Source organism: Cnephaeus nilssonii (assembly GCF_951640355.1).
Source record: "Cnephaeus nilssonii genome assembly, chromosome: 9".
Lineage (NCBI taxonomy): Eukaryota > Metazoa > Chordata > Mammalia > Chiroptera > Vespertilionidae > Cnephaeus > Cnephaeus nilssonii.
Window position 1 is genome coordinate 88,301,030 of NC_137080.1, and position 22,246 is coordinate 88,323,275.

General features: G+C 53.5%; 1 protein-coding gene across 1 annotated transcript in view; it reads left to right on the plus strand.

Moving 5' to 3' along the window:
* Positions 1-22,246, plus strand: part of KIF6 (kinesin family member 6) — a gene marked incomplete at its 3' end in the record, with an annotated part of 382,214 nt that overhangs the window by 330,108 nt on the left and 29,860 nt on the right. The window contains exon 16 of the mRNA XM_079781145.1: positions 9,133-9,183. Coding sequence (XP_079637271.1) covers positions 9,133-9,183 — 51 coding nt within the window. The remainder of the gene's footprint in view (positions 1-9,132; positions 9,184-22,246) is intronic.

A 22,246-nucleotide genomic window follows, 5' to 3' on the forward strand; every position in this document is an offset into this window, starting at 1 on the left:
GAGGTGGAATGTACTGACCCCACCCTCACTGGCACAGAGGAGCCTTGAGGGTAAGGGTCTAAGGCCATGCTGCGTGGGCCCTCCACTCACCCCAGCCAGAGCCACATCTGCAAGTGGAAGGAAGGGCTGTGGTCTGCAGCTCCTCCTCCGGGGCAGGCCTGGGAGCTGGTTCTGTCCCTCCTTCGCTGAGATAAGAACATCTAAGCAGCTAAAGCAGCATCTCTTGGGCAGGTGCCCACACAGCCAGGAGCCCTCAGCTCCCCGAGGTGTTTTGTATTGAACAGTGCATGCTGGGAGCTGAGCTGAAATTTTCCCTGTGCTTACCTAAGAGCACATTTGTGTGAGCTTTTAACAAATGAGCTTATTTGCTTAATTCTCGGAACTGTTTATAGAATATTATCACATTCTGGAATAGTGTTATTAATAAGCTCCTTAGCTTAATTAAGCATAGACAGAGCCAAATGCCTAAGCTTCAGACAGAGTATGCTAATCTTGTGCGATTATGGTGATTACTTGGGTAGCCAGGATGAAAATGCCATAGAAAAAAAAACCAGGTCTCCCAGACATGGTATAATTTGATCATTTTTATAAATGAGAGCACCCCCCCAAAATGTGATCCCCATGCCCTGCCCCAGTGATAAGAGGGGAGCGGTCTGGAAGCCCAGACTGCTGTCTGCCGTTTCAGCCTGAGTTGAAACGCTCATCAATTACGAGGCGCACCTCCGCTGCAAGACGGGGTCAGGGTGACGGACGCTCTTGAGAAACCCGAGGGGGTGTGGGAGGAATCACGTCAAGTTACAATGTTTTCCTTCAAATTATTATCTTTAAGAATGAACTGCTTTTTCCTCTCTCTGTGACTTAGTAACGTTACCAAATATGGTGTTTGGCATCCTAAATGGAAGAAGGCTCTGGAATTCTGGACAATTGAAGTGTCATTTTGGTATGATAATGCATTAAAGTGTTCGCTCAGCACTGAGGCCATTCCCAGTCTGTGCTCGATGCCTCATCACTGGGCCTTTCTCCTTGGGGACCCCAGGAGGCACCTGTCTTCCTCGCCCCGAAGGAGGGCGAAGGCGTCTCAGAGACTCCCCGCCCAGGCCAGGGGCTCGCTGCTGCTGTGGGGGGCTCCCTCTGACACGCCATCCTCACCGCCACCCCTTAATCGGCAGGCTCCTGGGCAATGACAAATAAGCCGAGACGAGTCACTGCCCCAGCCCTGTCGCTGAGACGGGTCATGAACATTTCAGTCAGCACCCGTGACGGATGCGTCACACGTGTGGCAGGTGCCCCAGCACAGTGTTCAGCCCGCTCTATAACACCTCACTTCCCTCTCAAGGAAGGGTATTGCAATGGCTTTTTAATTTTTTATTTCTTTTTGTCAATATATGCAAATATACTTTTACATAAAATATAAGTCAGACACACTTATTAAAGCATGATTTTTTTCTCATCTTACTTGGCGCTGCCTCTTCTATCCAATTCATTTTCCACCACCAGGTAACCCAGCATAACACTCCCATCACCTCCCTGCTCATAAGATCATGCATATGTGCACACATGCACACACATGCACATGTGTACACGCACACACGCATACATGCACACTCACTCGCACATGCACGCACGCATGCACACACGCACGCACACACACGTAAGGCTCTTGCTGTTGTTTGACCAAGAACAGGATCATTCACACCCTTTTATCTCATCACCTCTTTTGTTTCCTTTACCGTCTGTCCCTGCTCTGTTGAATTGTTAAAATTTTGCCATTCTTTCCCCGCAACCCTCCCCCCATCTTTTTTCTGATCCTCTGTCTATTTGGATGTATTTTTATTTTTCTTGAGTTAAAAAGTAATTACAACATGTCCATAGTTATTACAAATGCATCCTCCCTGCACCCACCTCCAGGGCTGCAGCTTGGTGAACCCCCATCGGACGTCCCCTCGCCTTATCTCCACCGGGCATTATTGCTTAATGTTTCACACACACACACACACACACACACACACATGAGTTTTTATAGTCAATACTTAAATATTTTATTTGTTTCTATGCTCATCATTGTTCCTCTTATCCCACATATCTCTGCTTATTTTTCTTCTTATTGGTCACAATAATAATGTTCACACTTCTGCAGTTCATATGCCAGGCACTCTTCTAGGCCCTGTACCTATGTGACCTGATGCAGTCCTCACAGCAGCCACTGTCATTACCCCTACTTTTCACTTGCAAACACACCCACAGCAAGTAGCTCAGCAGGGCATGCCAGGGCCCTGGCTCGGAGTCCTGGCACCCGACCTCGTGCGCAGCTGCCTCTCGGCTGAGGTCTCCTTGGGGCAGGGTCTTCTGTGGGTGGGATTTGCTTAGTCCCCTCACCACAGAACATGTCTGTACCGCGCCTTCAGCTGTGAATGGCAGTGTGACAACCTACCAAATTCAAGTTGACGGCACTCCCCTCCGTTGTCTCCTGGCCCCTGTTGTCACCGAGGTGGTGCCTCCGGGGCAGGTCCCATGGAGGCTGGTGGCGCGGCCCTTCCTCCCCGAAGCCCTGTGGTTTCCCGGTGACACGGCTGGGGGTGGGTTTATTGACACCCATCCTGCTCAGTACTCGGAGTGCATGCTCCATCCCAGGGCTTACGGCTTTCTTCAATTTGGAAAATCCCAGCTGCTGTCTCTTCAAATTTCCTTCTTCCCCCGGCCCATCTTCTTCCAGAGCGTGTGTTAGACGGACGGGAAGCCTCTCGGTAGCTTCCCCGTGGCTTTGGCTGATCTTTCCCATGTTTCTCTCTTCTGTGTTTGGACGAGTGTTTCTACACTATCTTCCAATTCACTGATTTGCCTTTAAAATATGTCAAGTCTGTGGTTTATTCCCTCGTTCCTTCTATTGATTTTTTGTTTCCATCACTCTAATTTTTATTTCAAAACTCCTTTTTATTTACTTATTATTTTCTTGACACCTATTTGTTGCATGATTTCTTTGAAAGAAAGCATACACCTTGATTCATCTCTGAGTATTCTCAGCACACTTACCTCAACATCCGTCTCGGAAGTACCGGCTGGCCCTTCGTCATGGCGAGCAGCCCTCACATCAAGTACCAGACCCGCCGCACCCAGCAGGGCAGTCTCCTCCCGCCGGATCAGACTGCGCGCTCCAGGACAGTCCTCACAGCGCTGCTTGTGTTTGGGAGTGGGAGGCAATTCAGCTCTTCAAACCTCAGGAAAGGGACATAAAATGTCGGGGTGCGCTCTGTGGGGCGTATGCTGCAGTTAGTCACTGAGAATTAGATGCGCGTAAAGCAAAATGAGTAGATGTCAAAAGCAGGACTGATAAGTAAGAAACAGAATGAGAACTGTAGCTCAATAAAAAACTGTAACACAGACTGTCAGAGTGCAAACAATAAAAGTGTGTGTGTCCAGGAGTTAGGCTGCCTGCCCATTGGAGGAAAGGGGGGCGGGGAGGGATGGGCTGAGGCAGGATAGAAATGCGCACACGCAGGCGTGCAGACTGCTGAGGACCGTGTCATGGACTGGAGAGCAGGACTAATTCATCCTCTGAGCTTCTGCATCAATAAATGTCTTGATCTGCCTGTCCAGGAAATTACTTTCATCTGTAACAAATTCATGTTCCAACTATTGATTTTGCTATCTTTTCCAGCATTAGATTTCTTCATATATTTTGGCATTTGGGTGAGCAGGCCCATTTTTAATGAAACACATTTTCTTTCTTTCTCTCTGTGTCCCTTTGTGCTCACCCCTCTCCGCCTGACAGAGCCTGCAGGCCCCCCGTCTGGAAGTGGCGGTTAACAGTGGTCATTGGAGGGACACTCCAGGGCAGTGCTGGGCTGTGGCCGACCTGGCCACGGAGTCACGGGCAGCTGGGCTTTCCAGCTGGAGGGGGCTGACTTTGTCCCTTTCTCCCTCCCTGGGTGCCGTGGGCTGTGACCCAGAGCCCCAAGCAGCACCTGGCAGCACTGTTTTCTCCTCAGTCCCCTTTCACTCACACACTGGGTGATGGGGGTCTCACCCCAACCTGCAGCTTCACACTCTGGGCCAGGTCTCAGCCCCTGTCTCACGTGTGCCCTTTTAGTCACCCTCCCGGCCCCGGCCCTGGCCCCGGCCCCGGCCCCCGAGCCCTGCAAGCTGAGGTCTGGCTCCACTCGCCGTTTTGCATCTCCGTCTCATGTCCGGGCTTCAGAAATATGTCCTGTCATCTAACCCAGCCAAGTTTTCTTGACAGTCTCTCCTTTTTTTATTTTATCCACCACAGCTACTGTGGAAAGAGGTGGTTCTCCTGTCTCCATAGATATCCAAATGATTCAAGCAAGTTTAGATAAAACCCGATGAAAAGTAGATTAACAAGGAGAAGAGGCGTGGAAGGATTTACACACCCCTGCTTGTTGGCAATTCATCTCAAGGTGACACATTCGGGTTAGGGTAAGCCCATCGCTTTCACAAATAACTGTCCCAGAGCTTTTAGCAATCACCTAGGACCCTGGACTCCAGTATGAATAGACTCGGTCTCCCCCAACCCTACACCTCCATTCAAGCCCCCTTCCCAGCCCTGCCCCAGCCAATGTATGCCTGGCCTTGTATTGCCCTGCAGTCTAGTCTTCTTTGGTCAGAATGCCTTTCCCAAGCCCACCTTAACAGATCTGCCCTTTGGGCTTCTACTCAAGTCTCACCGCCAGTAATGATGCCTTTGCTAATGCCACTTACCCGCCTCTCCCTCCTCTAAACTTATCTCTGCAGTCGATTTGACATTTAGCCACCAGGACCTGTCATCTTATGTACGTAATATCTTTTCAGTGTCGGCAAGTGCCTTAATACCTACAACTCATGAGGTGTATCGGCTGCACAGGTCTGCTTTCCCTTAATGCTCCAAGAATCCTGAGAGTCGGCAAGGCAAATAGTATCACAGTTACAGCATTATTCTCATTTTTTTCAAATTATACCATTGAGGCTTAGAGATGTTAAGTAACCTGCCCAAATAGGAAGTGGCAGAATTGGGATTTGAACTGAACTTGGTCTATCAACAAATTTGTAATAACTTTCTACTGTAATCAAAATGGCAAAGAGGTTGGCTTCACCTCAAATCCAATCCAAGTGGCTGGTTATAGCTGCCCAAAGTGCTGTGTCAAAAAGCCAAACTCAGCCTGACCAGTGTGGCTCAGTGTCAACCTATGAACCAAGAGGTCACGGTTCAATTCCGGTCCAGGCACATGCCCAGGTTGTGGTCTTGGTCCCAAGTGGGAGACATGTAGGAGGCAGCCAATCAGTGACCCTCTCTCATCATTGATGTTTCTATCTCTCACTCCATCTCCCTTCCTCTCTGAAATCAACGAAAATATAACAAAACAAACAAACAAACAAAAACAGCCAAACTCAGGCTCAGCTTGAAAGGGAACCGTCCACAATGAAGGAGCAGGGTCAGCATGGGTCCAGCTATAACGGAAGAGCACTCGGCCACCTGTTTGCCGTCCCCTGTCGCATGCTAACTTTCGTGAGCTAGGAGAGCATTTACTTCCAGTTGCATTTACGTTACATGTACAGGAGCATTTACAGCCTACAGCCCTTGGAGCATAGAGCTTACCCTATAGCAGATGAGCGTCAATATTTCCTGCCTGTGGCTGCATCGACACCCTCGGTGAGGCCCAGCAAACCCTCCGCTCCGGACCAGCTGAGCAGCTTGGCTCAGTGACTGATTCCAAACTAACATGCATGCAAAATACAGTGTGAAGCATAAGGAAAACTGTTTGACCCAGAAGACTGAACATCAATGTGAAAAATAAGTGGTAATACTTTTCTGCATGGTGATAATACTTTTCACACGCATGACTTGGTACAGAGAAACCGAATGCCGTGCAGAACGCACACCCTGCACGTGGTTATTCCTAAGGTCGTGCATCTCCTCTGGGGATCCCCCACCACCACCCCATCATATGTGATAATTCCTGATTTCCTATATCTCAAGATTCCTGGGAGGATCAAGGGATAAGGGACCAGCGTGATCTGATACACCACCCCATTACCTGCTGCTGCCATCCCTGCTCTGTCAATTAGTGAATCAGAAAGAGAGGGACATTTCTGGCAGGTACTGCCGTCAATTACTGGAGACAAAATGACCAACTGCCACTCTTCTCCAAGCCAGCTCTGCTCCCCTCCCCGGCCTCCCTACCGGACCACCTCCTGGCCCAAGCCTGGAGTTCTGTTTCCGTCTCATCGCTTTACCATACCTCGGGATGGGGACGTGTCCAGGAACCCAGGCCAAGACCAGCAAATGTATCACCATGCTCATGACAGCAAGCTGCATGCGGAGCGAATTCCGCAGCCCCCACCTCCTCAGCTCCTCCCGCTGCCAAAACCCGGGGCGCTGTAAGATGCTGCCGATTGCAGACTTATCTCCACATGAGGAATGGTCCTGTTGGCAAATACAATTAGGTATCAGCCATTGGGCTATTTTTAGAAGCTTGTTTGGGAAGATCTCAAAAACAAAAATTGCCCTGTGGTGAGAGATGTTAGCCAATTCGCCAAAACAGAGCATCAGCAAAACATTTTAAACGTGCCGTTAGCCATATGGAGCGTCACGAAGACGGGCCTTTTGTCCCCTGGGAATGGCTCACTGTTCCGCGAGCAGGTAGGATGCCTGTGGCGTTTATAGAACGTTCAGTCCTGGCGGCCAAATCCTGTCTTTATTCACACGAGCAGCTCTTCCCAGGCTGGGGCTGTGGAGGTCCTTGACCCCGTCCTTCCGAAGGCGCTTCCCCGGGTCTGGCCGAGGGAGCCGTCATTCCAGCTGGAGCTGGAGGTTATGACAGGCCAGGCTGAGCACCCGCTGGGGCAGTGCATGAGGCAGGGGCACGTCGTCGGGGAGACCCAGGTCAGGGAGGCCCGTGGTGGGGAAGGCAGGGGTCAAGGAGGCGCCGCAGGAGCAGGTCACCGGCAGTGTCACTGGGAGGAGGTGCCCAGCTCCTGGGCGGCTCCCGCTGCCAGGCCCCTGTGCCAGGCCCCAGGAAGCAGGCGCGGCCCGGGGCCACTGGCTCTCCCCACTGTGGGCAGGAGAAAGCCCCGATGCCTGCGCTGAGCAGACAGGTGAGTCTAAGTGTGTGCTCCTTTGGCACAGCACCGGGGCTTCTGTTTGAAGAGTGTGGGTGCTGTGCTTCTTTAAGATTCATCAGTGATACTGATGCCGCTGGAGTCCCACCCAGCAGCACCCCTCACCCCAGCTTCTTCACCTGCTGATGGAGACAGTGATGGTCGTGTCCTTCGGGTGGGGCAGGGGGAGGTCCCATCTGGGGCTGGGCTGGGGCTGGCCTGCGGTTCAGGTCGTGTTCCTGTTGGCTCCAGGCCCACCCAGTGCTCATCCTTGGGCCTGGTGTCCACATCCCAACTCCCTCCCAGCACACCCCCTGAGTTCCCACTTCCCCACTGGGAATTGGGGGCAATCATTGCTACGCCCGCTCCCTGGCTTCCTCTCTGTGAAGATGCAGACTGGCACAGTGCACGCCTGCGAGAGGGAGCTGAAGGAGCTGGTTTAACCCAGAAAGGACACGTCTGAGTGCAGAAATCCTGGCACCCTGAGGGCGGGGAGCGCTCTCACTGCCAGCGAGAGAGGATCCTTTCTCTGCTCTTCCAGAGAACTGGCCGGTCGGAGTCTGAAAGCACAAGGAAGCAGGTGTGGCTGCCACCTCAGTAACTCCTGACCCAGCATCATCAGTGGGACAGCCTGGACACAGACAAGTGGGAGGGGAAATGACCATTTCATTCTGTAGAAGGGACCCTAAATTTGGTGGGAACCTAAATGGAATGACCTCTAGGAGTCATGACGTCATGACGTTCTAGGAGTCCCCGAGAACTGGGAGTGAGCAGCAAGGTCTCCTGTGACCCCTTCACTGACTGCAGTTCAGCCGCAGCCTCTGAGGCGTCGAACGCACTTTGTGTAAAGAAAGAAATACATGAGACAAGGGAGCGAGGAGGTTCCCAGGCTTCCTTGGAATCCCCCAGTGGCCTGACCACATCTCCCAGATGGGACAGACAATATAGACAAACTGACATTTTAACTAGTGTGCTGAGCCCTCGCACATAAACACGCCCCAGGGCCGCGGCGTCTCCCTCCCTCGAGCACAAACTCCTAGAGCTTTAGAGACGGAGGGAACCTGCAGGCCTGTCGTCCCAACCCTTGCCCAGGGCAGGCATTCTCACTCCAACCGCCCAGCACGGTCACCCAGCTTCTGCCTGAGCAGGAAGGGGGTTGGCCAGGAGGTTAGTCCATTTTGAAACAACTTAATTCATGTTGAGACAGTCCTCTTTATGAGCTGTTTCTTCCTCATATTGAGCCCCATGTCTGTCTTCAGTCATCTTGACTTTTGCCCTCAGCAGTAGGACAAAAATAAATGTTTTCTCATCCCTATGACAATGTTTAGATTTTTTAAGACAGCAGTTATCTCCATTCCTCCTCTCCCTCCAAGTATTTTCTTCCCCATCCAAATGCCTCGGGTCACCCTCAGATAGTTCTCATATGGCATAGTTTCAGACCCCTCACCATCCCAGTTACCATCTTCTAAATATTTTCTATTTTACTAACGTTCCTTATAAAGAGTAGCTCCTAGAACAAATACCAACTGTGGTCTGATGACTGCTATTACCTCCTTAGATCTACACACGATACCTTTGTTAATACAACCTAGAATTATATGTGCTTCATACCAAATGATCAACTGTTGTGTTTATCTTAAGGTTTTGATTAACCCAAACTACCATCTTTTTCTTTTGACACAATTTCGTACAGCTTAAAAGAATTAAGTGGATTTAAAACTGGCCCTATAAGTTATTAAAACATCAACCCTGAATCCCTCTGTAAGAGATCAGAGCCCTAGCAAAGATTTTCAGTGACAGACTAAGTAGTTGACCCCCAAAATGATTGGCCCCAAAGGTGAAATGTGTACTGGCAGTGATGTGCCAAGGCCCCAACCTTTGCAGCCTCTTCTTCCCACAAAATTCAGGCAGAGAGGGGCTCTTCTTGGGAGCTGTGCCTGCTTTTGTCTCCCTTACTCTGCCTTTCTCTTCAGCTTGACCCACGCTCCTGAGGCCATCTTCCTCCCGCCCACTAGCGGTTTCCCTCTGTGTCTCCGACAGGTCACCTGAAGGAGGAAATCACCCAGCGGCATCTGCAGCAAGCAGCTCTAGGTGAGTACAGCGTGCAGCCTGCGGGAGGCAGGTGAGGGTTACACCAGCTCGCCTGCCTGGAACCCCAACTTCAGCCGAAACATAGCCTGCCCAAACCCTTGGGAAGGGGAGGGAAGTGTGGTCAGTGCAGCCTCCTGCGGACACTCCTCCTCCCAGGGACCAGTTTCCCCCACCGGTGTGCTTGCTCCCAGCGTCAGCACCAGGCACCCCACCCTCCCAGCTGCTGCCTCATCCTTCTGATCTTGTCCACCCCACACCCCAAACTAAATCCACCCCACGTCCCAGCCTCTCAGAGTCCTACTCTGAGCGTTCTAGAGCCACTGCTAGCTAATCCTACAGTAAGGACCGGCGGTAAAAGCAGCCTCCGTCTCCTTCCATCCGCACCACTGTCCAACAGGTAAGTGCACTTTCCGTATGAAGGTGATCCAATGACTTCCCAAGGTCACAGGGCTTCTCAGTGTGAAACTCGGACACTGGGTGCGTTCAGCCCCATGCTGCTTTGCCCACAACAGTGGTATACGCACTTCCGCACATTAGTAATGCAAACACTAAACAAGCCCAGTGACATGCTAACTTGAAGGCCTTTGGCCCCTTTTAAGCAGTGACATCTGCAGAAAATGCTCCCTTTGGACATGTGACCCGAGGAAGTGAGCTGGGAGGAGCGTGCGGCCCCAGAGAGGCTGATGGGGCAGGCCCCTGGGCAGGGCCAGCTTGCTCCTCTGCAGCCTGGGACCAAGCACCCCGGCAGCTTTGGTTAAATATGCAGCGTGTTTATTCCAAACCAAGAGCTTCTCCAGGGTGGCCTGGCCCTGGAGTGGCCCGGACCTGAGAAATCCAGGCCCCGGGACTTCTAGAGAACAGCGGGCAGCCCATGTGACCCTGGTAACTTGATAATTAGGAAGGCTGGTTGTTTGGTGTCAGTGAAAATAAAGGTGGTTTCAACAACTGCTGATTACATCAGAAATAAAGAGCAGCGAGGCCCGGGGCACACTGACCAGAGCGTGGCCCCAGGACTGAGGGCAGGTCAGCCTGCCAGCCTGCCTCCTGTGCGTGCCTCTGACGATGCTGGTTAGCGGGGTTGGGTGACTGTCGTGAGCGGCGTCGTGTGGAGGAGACTGACTGGTAAAGGCAGGCCAGGCCCAGGGATGTCAGAGAGTGCCGCCGGCCGTGTCAGAAGAGCGCGTGTTACCCATTCAGGAACTTGGGAGCCGTGGTTAAACACCGCTGGTGTTAAAAGTTAATTATATCTATGATAATAAAAGTATAATATGCTATTTAGACTGGATGACCTTCCCGATGAAGCCGGGGCTGCGAGGGAAGCCCGGGTCCCAGGTGCCAGAGGGAAGCTGGTGCCAGCAGCCGGGGGAAGGAAGGCCTACTCTTGCACGAATTTCATGCATTGAGCCTCTAGTACAATTACAAGTAAATTACATTGAAAAAAAAACAAGGTAACAAATACCCAAAATCCACCCTTCCTGATTAATTTACCACATTTTGCTGTCATCTCTGCGCTTGAGGTCATTGACATCCGCGGGGTCTGTCTCATGGAGATGAATTTGATGGTGGGCTCCCCCTGTGTCTCCTTAGTCCACGTTCAGGACGTGGCCCAGGCAGCTTGAGGTCAGCATGGTGGGAGCGTTTACACAAAGGAACGGACACGTTATAAATGGGGGCTCCTTTCCCCATGGAGCCCGTGTTACACATTTACCATCACACCACTGGCACAGCTTCTGCATGTGTGTGTGTGTATGTGTGTGTGCGTGCGTGCGCACATATGCAGACATGCCTGTGTGTGTGCTCTCATGATGACTTCTACCCGCTTCCTGGCTGAAAGCCCATGACGGCCCTCCTTCATGGCCTGCCTCCCACGGAACCCTGTCCTTTATAAAGTCAGTGGGCAAGGAAACCAAGGAAGACAAAGTGGGGCAGGCAAGGCTGGGCCCAGCAGCCCCCAGATGCGACAGCCAGGGCCCGAGGGGTCTCTGGGAGACACATCAATGGCCAGTTCTAAGAATGTCACATACAAGCAAAAGTGACTGGTGGACTTAGTGCGGGGCCTACTCCACCCACTGTTTCAGGAAACAATGCAACAATGTTCTTCTTAAATTAAGCGGCATTTGGGAACGACTCTACTTGAACTAGATTCAGCTAGTGCCTTGAATTCCGTGTGTTTCCCCCACTTTGGGTTCCTGGCTACCATGGCACAGTGTTGTCACAATGCGGATGACACAATCAGCAGACGTTCTCAGTTCTTCACCGTGAGCCAGGCATGACTCTACGCTCTTTGCCTGTGTTTCCTCCTGGGATGCTTCTAAAACACCCGTGAGCAGATACGCCTGTTGCCCTGGCTTTACCGTTAAAGCTCAAAGGGGTTACGCGCACCTGCCTAATGTCGCTCAGTTAAGGATGCAAACACAACAGTGCGGCTCCAGATCCTGCGCTCCCACCCCCCCACCCCACACTGTGCTGCCCTCACCCATGCCAGGCGGGCATTGCGGGTCCACAGAGGGCAGAGGGCCGATGCCTGCCCTAGCCAGGGGGAGGGGCCACATGCGTAGAGAAAACTCGATCCCATCTCAGATGTAGACACATATGTATTGTGCCATGTGTCCTCTTCCCACTGCAGTCCCCAAAGCAGTTCAACCGTGACCTCCTCCATGACCTCCCCGCCCCGGTCACCACGGCTTTGTCCTCTAGTCCCACACACCTCTGCAAGAGCACCAGCCCCGTTTTGTAATTATCCGTTTCCATAGCTATTCTCCACGCTAAAACGTGGGCTCCCAGAAAGCCGGATGAGTCTGTGTACCCCTGGCAGCCAGCACGGGCAATAAATAGGCCCAATCAGTGCTTCCCCAGATGGCTTCCAGACCCACACATCTTGCAGAAGTATAATGAGACATTGGAACATAAAATAAAATAAGTCCATTAAAAGCAGTGGAAGGAGTAAGTGCTTTTGGACCCCACAGCTGAGCAGATTATAACACACAGGCGATAAATTCCTCTCTCCCTTATCTAGCCGCGAGGCAGAAGGAGAAGCACCCTGAGTGCCAGTTCCTTTTCTGACAACAGGAAGCACGCTCACTAATTTATCCGCAAAAATAGAATTTCTCCCTGGAACCAAACGCAGCCGGGATTTATCCTGCAGACCCTCATGTGAAGGACAGAGTGGCTTCGTGAGCGACGTCTCCCACTGCGGTTCTACAAAACGCACGAAATGTTATTCAAGCACAATCCTTACACCGACCCCCGTAACAGCACGAGCGGACACCGCAGCTCAGCCCAGGAAAGTGTGGGTGTGCGCGGCCGAGGTCCTGCGCCAGCACCTGCTCTGGGTGGCCCACGGAGCGGGATGGAGCGGGGTGGAGCGGGATGGAGCGGGATGGAGCGGGGTGGAGCGGGATGGAGCGGGATGGAGCGGGGTGGAGCGGGGTGGAGCGGGATGGAGCGGGGTGGAACGGGGTGGAGCGGGATGGAGCGGGGTGGAGCGGGGTGGAGCGGGGTGGAGCGGGGTGGAGCGGGATGGAGCGGGATGGAGCGGGGTGGAGCGGGGTGGAGCGGGGTGGAGCGGGATGGAGCGGGGTGGAGCGGGATGGAGCGGGGTGGAGCGGGGTGGAGCGGGATGGAGCGGGATGGAGTGGGATGGAGCGGGATGGAGCCAGGTGGGGCGGAGGGGGCAGCCCCAAGCGTCGGCTCCTCCGTGTCTCTTCTGAGCAGTATCTGACCAGGGACTGGCTCTCGCTCAGCTGCCCTCAGAATCCTACCAAGTGCCTGTGACTAAAGTGTAAGAGACACAGGCCCTGCTGAGCGGCTGTGAAATGTGTCAGGCGAGAGGGACTGGCCATCGGGCTTCGGGAGGGAACTCACCTGAGGGTGTGGGGAGGTCACTGAGACCACGGCCTGGGCTGGGCTTAGAGAAGGGGCAGGACTCAGAGCCCAAGTGGAGAGTGCAGGGAGGGGGCTGTTGTTGTGGGTGTGTGTGGGTGTATGTGTGGGGTGTGTGACATGAGTATGGTCTGTGTGGGTGTGCGACATGTGTATGGTATGCATGATGCGTGTGGCATGTGGCATGTGTGGTATGTGTAGTACTAGTATGTGTATGGTACGTGTTGTTATGTGTGTATGGTGTATATGCGTGTGGTGTGTGGGGTATGTGCTATGTGTAGTGTGTGGTATGTATGTGGTATCTGTGGTTATTGTGTGGTGTATGTGTATCCCATGTGTGTTGCATGTGGAGGGGGAGTTGGATGACTTTTGGGGGAGTGGATTTGAAGCAGTGGGGGGTGCTGAAAGGGTGAGTTGAGGGGTTCAGTGAGGACCTTGGACCTGAGCCTTTACCTTTCGGCCAGTTGAGCCGCTGAGCATTCCCAGCAAGGAGGTCTGGGTCAGAGGCCGGGTAGGCAGAGAGAGCCCCAGGCAGTCGCTGAGTTCCAGCACTGCCAGCTGCCTGGGAAGTGAGAATCCGTCTTCCGCCCCAACCTCCACCCCAGCCTCCCCCTTCCCCTGCCCGGCTGTTCCCTGGGCACACACACTCCCAGCCCGGCCAGGGAGGGCCTGGCCAGCTCTCAACGAACCTGCTGCGGGCACACAGGTCTGAGGCTGCCCCGAGAGCCCACACTGGCCACGCGCCCTGCCCGCCTGGCCTCGCCCTGGGGGCTGGGTGGTCAGTCTGTGGAAGAAGGAAGTGGGGGGTCCTGCCCCCGAGAAGCTCAGCCCTCGTTGGATGACACCACACCTGTCTCCACAGTTATCTGCTGCCCCAACTTCTGTGAAAGCATGACCTGCTGGAACATTCCGTCGCCTCTATTACAGGCACGTCACAGGAGATAGCAACAATAACGACGAAGATGAACTAATTGTGAACTAATGACAAGAAAAGCTCCACAAGCATGCCATTGGCAGTCCAAATGGCGTCGGAGGTTCCCCCACAAACACTAGCCTCCCCCCGCCCCCCCCGCCCCCGCCGCCCCCACCCCACCCCAGGAGCAAAGCAGCCCCCAGGCCAGTCCCTGTGGCTGCAGTGCCACCGGGGGAGGGGGGTGCTCCCTGTCCCTGAAAACAGGGCAGCCGCAGCCGTCCCCAGCGCCCGCCCGGGGCCTTGGGAGCTTGGGGAGGCCCCGAAGCCCAGGGCTCCCTATTTCACTTCATTGTTCCAGAGAGTGTCTCCAAACAGCTCATTTCCCCCGAACAGAATTCCCGCAGTGACCCCTAGTGGCGACCCTGCTGTCGCAGAACAGAGGCCTCTGTGGCCGCCCCTTTCTCCCACTCGGTGTAAAATGGTTTAAGATTGCGTCTGCAATGCTCTTTGGAACTCTGCACCTGGGGACAACACATTTAAGAGAAAGCAAAAGGCCGGACTGTCATCCGTTTACTCTCCCGGGTCACTGAGCACCTGCACCGCCCAGGCCGTGTGTGAAGCAGGCATTCCCCGTGGGCAGGGGAGCCGCTGGCTGCGGCAGAACTGGGGGGACCCCTGGCATCGCCCAGCGCGCGGTCCTCACAGTGGGCCCTGTGGGACCCCCGGGGTCGGGGGGAGAGGTAGACACTGTGCAAGTGGCAGGCCTGGGAGTTTCACCCGCCCTGATTCAACCAAAGCTTTTAGCACATCTTCGTCCCTTCAAACGAAGGCAGATCGCCCCGGCTGCCCCTCCCAGAGCTGTGTGTTTCTTCTGGAATTTACCACGTTGTATGGTAACTGTTAGTCTCTTCTGTGTCTCCCCAACACCGAGCACAGTGATGGGCATACAGTAGGTCCTCTGTAAATGTTTGTTGAATAAGTCAGTGATATCTCAAGGATCAAATTTTTGCCTTAAAGACACACCAGACACCAGCCAAAGGGCTCTGGGCCCAGGTTCCAACAGCTGTAAAATGGGGTGGTTGGGCCAAATGACAGTCGGTGCCCAGCGCAGTCCCTGAGCCTGAGCGGGCACCTGCTGATGGCGTGTAGTGTGAACAGAGGAACCTAACTCTCCCAGCCCTCAGGGCACACAGTTTTACCTCCGTGTGAATGCAGGCTTCCTCAGGACGTGCGGGAACAGCAGTCTTGGTGAGGAGACATGGAGGGCGTGGGTGGGCTAGCGGTGTTTCCACCTTCTCAGAGATGAAGGTCAAAATGCAGAACGTAAAGAAAGCAGCTGCCCCCGAGGCTGAGAGAGCCTGTCAGTTGGTCCAAAAGGACTCGGGTGGCTCAGTGCGGCTGGTGACAAAGTCTCACCCCTGAGTCTATTCTAACCCCTGGCTCCTGTGAACATAGGACCAGCTTCGGTGACGCCAGGTCCCTGACCAAGTTTCCAGGCTCAAGGCGGAGGCTGGGAGTGAGAAGTCTCCCCACCCCCTTCCCTGCCCAGCTCCCATCGCCCAGGCTCCGGGCTCTGAGTAGTCCCAGACGCCCCTCCCGCCAACCTGGAGGACGGAAGGGCTGTGGGCATCAGCATTGGGGCCAGTCGTGAGCAGCAGCTGTGCTTTAGTCAAAAGAGCCCTCACCTTGGACTCAGGAGACCCCTGCTGGAGTCGTGCCTCTACCACGTGCTATCCCGCGGCCTCGCTCCATTAATGGTCCTGAATTTCCGCTTCCTTCTCCACCCGAGAACATCTGCTCACCGGGCTGGCATGAGGGTCGAGCACAGTGTCCATGTGATGGAGCAGAACTGTCATGGTCTCAGAGTCTGAGAGCCGGAACCAAACGAACCAGACATCCAGGGAGCAGGTGCAGCCCCGGCCACAGAGCCCACCACGGTGCTGGGCCACCAGCACCAACAGGAACAGCTGTGGGGGTCCCCCAGTCCCCGCATCTGCTCACCGGCACTATTCGTCTCTGCTCTGTGCACAAGCTCAGCCGGGCCCAGGACTCGGCCGCTGATGATCCTGCCACCAGTTGCCGAGCCGTTTTTCATCTCCCAAATGTGCGGAAACCATGTCTGCTACTTTGAATGAACGAGGCATTTGACCAATGTCCTGGTCGGCCCGGGCTGCCATAACAAATCACCACAGACCCGGTGGCTGGCAAACAGAGACTTATTTCTCACGGTGCCAGAGTCTGGGAGCCTGAGGTCGGGTGCCAGCCCCGGGTTCTGGTGAGAGCCCTCTCCTGGGTGGCAGGCTGCTGGCTTCTCGCTGTGTCTTCACGTGGGAAGAGGGTGAGCGAGCTCTCTCGCCTCTTCTTATAATGGCACTAGTCCCACTCATGAGGGTTCCGCCCTCATGACCTAAGTTCCCTCCTGAAGGCCCACCTCCAAATACCATCACATTGGAGATTAAATTTTAATGTATGAATTGGGGGTCAGGGGGAGACACAAAATCTCAGTTTATATCAAACATAGAAAACAAAATTCTAGTAGAATTTAGTCTTGTAGAATCTAGTCTAGTAGACTGAAGTTTATTATGGCTGGTCCCCCCTCCCCCTGCTTGCTCTCTCCCTTAGGCATGATAAAGACCACTGCTCGTGCTTGGCAAATCTCAGCCCAGGAAAGGTCACTGTGTTTCCGGGACCGATTCTGTTGTGTGTGTGATGGGCGTCCCATTTCTCCGAAGAAGGTATTGCGTTTGGAGTGACCTCCCAACAAGAACACGGGGCCATCTGTGCTCAGACACAAGCAATAGGTGCCGTGTTCCAAATAACCAACAGGAAGCTTTGTTGGTGTTTTGGAAATACTGTTGTCCATTCGGGAAACCACGGGGGAGCCGTTGTAAGGATCCAGGCGTCCGTGCAAGAGAGACATGTAGTCCGTCAGGGCAGAGCTGTGTGCAGGTGGCATCCAGGGTGGAGCAGCGAAGTTCCCATTCAGAAAAAAAAAAGAAAAAGGAAAAGAGAAGCAGGGAAAGTGAACGGTATAAAGTCTATGAACAACCATTTGAGGACGATTCTGGCAATATCTGGCAAAACTGAAGATATGCAAACCCCCACCCCTGCCAAGTCCATGCCCAGGAGCATGCCCCCAGAGAGGTGTCACATATGTGCCCGAGGTGCTCATCACAGCATTGTCTTCAACACAGCAGTCAAACAAACAAAAATGGGAGACGAGCCCAAGGTCCCCAGGACGGGGTGGAGAGAGGAGCTATAGCTCTGATATAGTCATACCATGGAACACTGTAGAGAGTTCAACATGAATAAACTAGTTCTACGTGTAACACTGGGAATAAATCTCAAAAACACAGTGGTGATTGAAAGAAAGAAAATTATTGAAGACTATATATGGAATAATACCATTTATGCAAGTCCCCAATTTCTAATACTGTTTATTGGGGAGACAGAGTGGGAGCTTTGTACATTTTGTTGTGAAAGACAACATAAATACAGAAAGATGCACAAAACATACATGTACAGGGGTCCAGGCCAACAAATATTTACAAAGAGAACACTATGCTACCTCCTCTCAGGTCAAGAGCTAGCTATGTCATGTTTAAGGGGCATCTATATATATATAAAAGGCTAATATGCTAAGTGTCTGACCATGTGACCGGTCGCTATGTTGTGCACTGGCCACCAGGGGGCAGACGCTCAACGTAGGAGCTGCTGAGCTGCAGTGACTTGGCAGCGGCGGTTTTCCGGTGACATACCCTGAAACCAGAGAAGAGGGAGCCCAATTCCTCACAGGGCTACATGATTTCACCTTCGACCCTGGGTTATGTTGTTGCTGGGGCACTGTCGGCCCAAATCTGGTTTACTGCACACTTGGGTTTGCGTTCCACACCCTGTACAACAGCAACTTTGCAGAGTGTGCTCTCACACTCTGGGACCCCTTGGGGGATGTCGGAGAGCCGGTTTCAGCCAGATCTCCGCAAGCCAGGCCAAGGGACCCCACTTGCTGGAGGGACCCCGCTCATTCTGCAGATGCCCCTGAGCCACTGCGCCACCCCAGGTGCGGCAGGCCGGGGAGGGATCAAGAGAGGTTGGCTCCAGGGCGTGTCCAGCCCATCTCGCCAGTCCCACACCTCAGGCCGCCTTCTAATTAATTTCCTTTCAATGTACATGAATCCGTGCACCGGGTCACTAGTTAAAGTATAAAGTGAGAATCTGAGAGCAGGTGGGCTGTTTCAGGGGCAGAGGAGAGTGACTGGGGAGGGCGCTGCGGAGGCTCCTGCCAGCTCTGCAGCGCTCAAGTTCAAAAACAAAAACGGAAGCAACTGTGGCAACTAGATTATTCAAAACATGAAGGTGGTGCGTGCGTGTTATTTATATAATTCTCTGAACGTTTTTGTCTTTAAAATGGTTTATAATAATTTCCAGAACTCTACAAAGGATTCAATTCCAAGAGTTCGGAGATCAAATAAAATGACCGTGTCAGCGGAATTGTTGTGATAATAGAGGTAGTAAAAAACGAATCCCAATTTGATTCTGATTAACCTTCATTTTCCTCACTACCGTGTACATGAGGATCGCTTTGCTTAAAGATGAAAACAAATTCACTCCTCATTTCTCCTCCAGGCACAACATCTCTATCAGGCACTCGGCAGCTAAAGCCGGTGTGCCTAGTGCGTCCGCCGCACTGGGACGTGCTGGGAAGGCTACCTTTTCCTCACTCTGTCCCTGTCTCTTTAATCCTCACAGTCGGGAGAGTTCTTCCTCTGTCCCTGGGTGGAAGTTGGGCTACCCAGACTCACTGGTCATGCATTGTAATTACAAACAAAACCAACAATAGAAAATCATTGGTCACTTTACGTTATAACGATAGTCTCAATAACTCAAATTTCATTCAAAGATAAGACTTCTCTTCCTTCCCCAACTAAGGCAACCTGCCAGGAAGGTGGGATACAAGGCCAGTTCCTGTCTCCCTAACTCACGTCCTCCCCGTCTGCTAAGCTCAGGTCCCAGGAGTGGGGAGGAGAAGGGAGAAAGGGCAGTGGACTGGAGCCGCTGGAGCATGGCTCTGTGCTTTCGGGGCCTGGTAGAGGCTAAAGCCGGTTCTTCCTCACTGGGGGCACTTTCTGGGTCCCTGGGGTCCCTCACCTGAAGGTTCCTCACCTGGGGAAACCACCGAATTCGAACAGATGTTCACCCACTTTGAACCTATATGGGTGAGGGTCCAAACAGGAAGCAGATGGCAGCCCTCAAATCAGGTGTTGTGAAGAGAGTCGAATAAAGGTTTATTGACAAAGGTGAGAGCAGAGTGTAGGGAGACTGCCGCACCCCAGAGGTGGTAACAGCAGCAAGGAGTGAGCAGAGCAGTGAGTGGGCGCCGGGACTTGATGAGGGAAAGGGCTGTGCAGGGCGTCTCTAGCCATCTGATGAGAGCCATGACCTTCAAGCAGTGCATCCTGCTCAGGGCACCTGCAGAGATGTTTCCAGCAGGGAGTGGGGAGTGACCTTAGCCTCTTTCTCCCCCCCACCCTCCAGTCACTCCAGTCACTTGCCCATGTTCCCCATTGGCTGAGCCCGGCCAGGAGGCGGGGCAAGCAGGGGGGGGAGGGGCAGGAAGGCCAGTGTTCTACCAGCCAGCCTCCTGGGACCCATCGCTTCCCTGGAGAGTGGAAGAGGGTGGAGAGCAGATTAGAGAAGCAAATGGAATGCGTCCAACGCACAGCCCCAGCGCCTGGGGTCCACTGCCAGGCCCCTCCCTGCTAAGGTCCGCTTCCCCTCTAGGTGGCCCTATTAAAGGGATCTGAGTCTTCAGTGAACCCCCGGAGAGTCTGATGGGCCGCAGCAGCTCACACCGGCTCATGAGGCTTCCGTGAGCAGCTCTTCCAGCTCCACGTCAGGAGCATTGGCCGTGATGGGAGTCTGTCCCCCACAAAAGTGGCAGCACCTCAAGTCAGGGTGTGTGTCTGTCTGTCTGTCTGTTTTCTAAGAGCTGGTGGTTAAACATGGGCCGGCCCAGTGAGGTGACCCCGCCCTGACCCTCCCGTCCGTAGGTCGGGTCACAGGACACAGCGGCAGCTCCTCACTCTCGCTCCTAGCACATCATCAGCCCACACCCTGCTCTCTGGAGCAGCAATTTTCAACCATTTTCACCTCCTGGCACACACAAACTAATTATTAAAAGTTTGCAGCACACCAAAAAATACACTTTTTGCTGATCTGACAAAAAATAGGTATAATTTTGATTCACTCACATCCAATGGCTATTGTGTTGGCGGGTGTCATTTTTTAATTTAACAATCTAAGGGAAAAGAGATCAGTGCCCCTGACTAAATAGTCAGGTGTTGCATGTTTTAATAATTCTTGCTGCACACGTTTGAAAATCCCTGCTCTAGAGTTCCTGAGTGGGAATCAGACGTCAGCCCACTGTGCATACACACACACACACACTCTACACACACACATGCTCTACACACACACACACACTACACACACACATGCTCTACACACACACACACACTACACACACACATGCTCTACACACACACACACACACACACACACACACACACACACACGGACACACACGGACACTGATCGAGCTTTCTGAGTGGTCTCCTTCGAGCCCTGTGACTGCGTTTGTGGGAGGAGAAGGACTGACACACACATCGCCCCAATGAAGGGTTAAGGCAAGCGCTAGCTCCTTTAAGGAAATTCTCTTCAAAAATTCCTCTCGGCCCTTTCCAACGTTGACGGGGGTGTTTTGCTTGTCTACGGCCTCTTGCCATCTTACTTGGAAGATGTGCCCGCCCCACTGTGCACTGTCTCAGACCGTATGTGATACATTTGTGCCAAATGAGCATATTGACTGAACAAATTGCCTAATAGCAGATACGTTTTCCAAAAGTGGGAGGAGACAGTTTTATCAAGGATCCTCAACCCAATTCCTAAAAGCCCTGACATTTCTCTTATAAGCCAGTCAAGACAATCACCCAGCCCGACCAACCCTCATCGTTAGAGGCGCGTATGGGAGGCAGGGCCGGCTCACTCCCACAGGCACCGTAGAAACTGTCCCCCGAGAGGCTGTGTGTGTCCTGAGAACACTACCGACTGGCTGCATCCCATGTGACAGCGACGTGACTGGGTTTGGGGGATGCCAGGGTTCCTGCTAACCTCTCTCTGAAAAGCCACGGAGACTGGGCCCTGTGGTGAGGCTGAGGTAACAGAGGGTAGAATTTCGAGGGACTCAGACTTCAGTTCAGATGTGAGTACGCCTCCGTGTGTGTGTGTGTGTGTGTGTGTGTGTGTGTGTGTGTGTGTGTGAGAGAGAGAGAGAGAGAGAGAGAGAGAGAGAGAGAGAGAGAGGTGAGGAGACCACAGTGGGATGGAAAGCCGGCGGGAGCAGCCTCAGCCCAGACTGGCCTCTGGGGGCTGGAAGCCTCGGAGAGCGTCCCCAGCCAGGCTCTAAGCAGCTGCCACCAGAGAAATGCTGACTGGAAGCCAACAGATGGGTCTGGGGTTCGAGCAGAAAGGACGGTGAAGAGACAGGAGGGAGTGAGAGCTTCGGAAGAAACCTAGTGAGGCTGCAGCGAGTAGCAGGACCAGCAATGGCTTTCCTGGGGCTGCCCTGCACCAGGGCCTCCTTCCCAAGGTCACTGCCCTCGTGCACGCCGGCCTCTGTGTGGTCCGCAGCCTCCTCAGGGACAGATGGGGAGGGGGAGGAGCAAATGCTGGGGAGAGGCCGCCTCCCAGGGCCATGACCTTGGGCACAGCAGCCCAGAGCAGAGGCAGGGGAGGTGACTCAGGCGGGAGGAGATGGTGGTGGGCTTCTGGTAGGGGTGCCGGGCCTGTGTTTGCTCTGAGCCGGCGTACCTAATGATTCCGATGGTACGAAAGCAAGGGGTGTCCCCCTGTGGTTGCGGCGGTGGGTGTGCTGGGGCAGCGATCAGCCACAGCCAGTGTCTGCAGGGCGTCCATCACCCCGCGAGTCCCACCGGCCCTGGGCAGCTGTGCTGTTTGTTCCGCAGAACCAACACCAGGATGGATGGTGGCACTGAGCGCCGTTAGCATGCGATCACTTCAGCTAACAATAAATTTGAGCCATTAGCCAGGAAATGGTCTGGTTGGGAAGCCAGACTCTTTGCCTCTGAGCCGCTGCCCATTGTGGTAATTGAGCCACCTACACCATTCATCTCCGCAAGAACAGACACTTGGACTTCTTGGACAAGGTGGGCCGAGTGATCTCCGGTCTGTGAGGCAGCGGAGCCCACG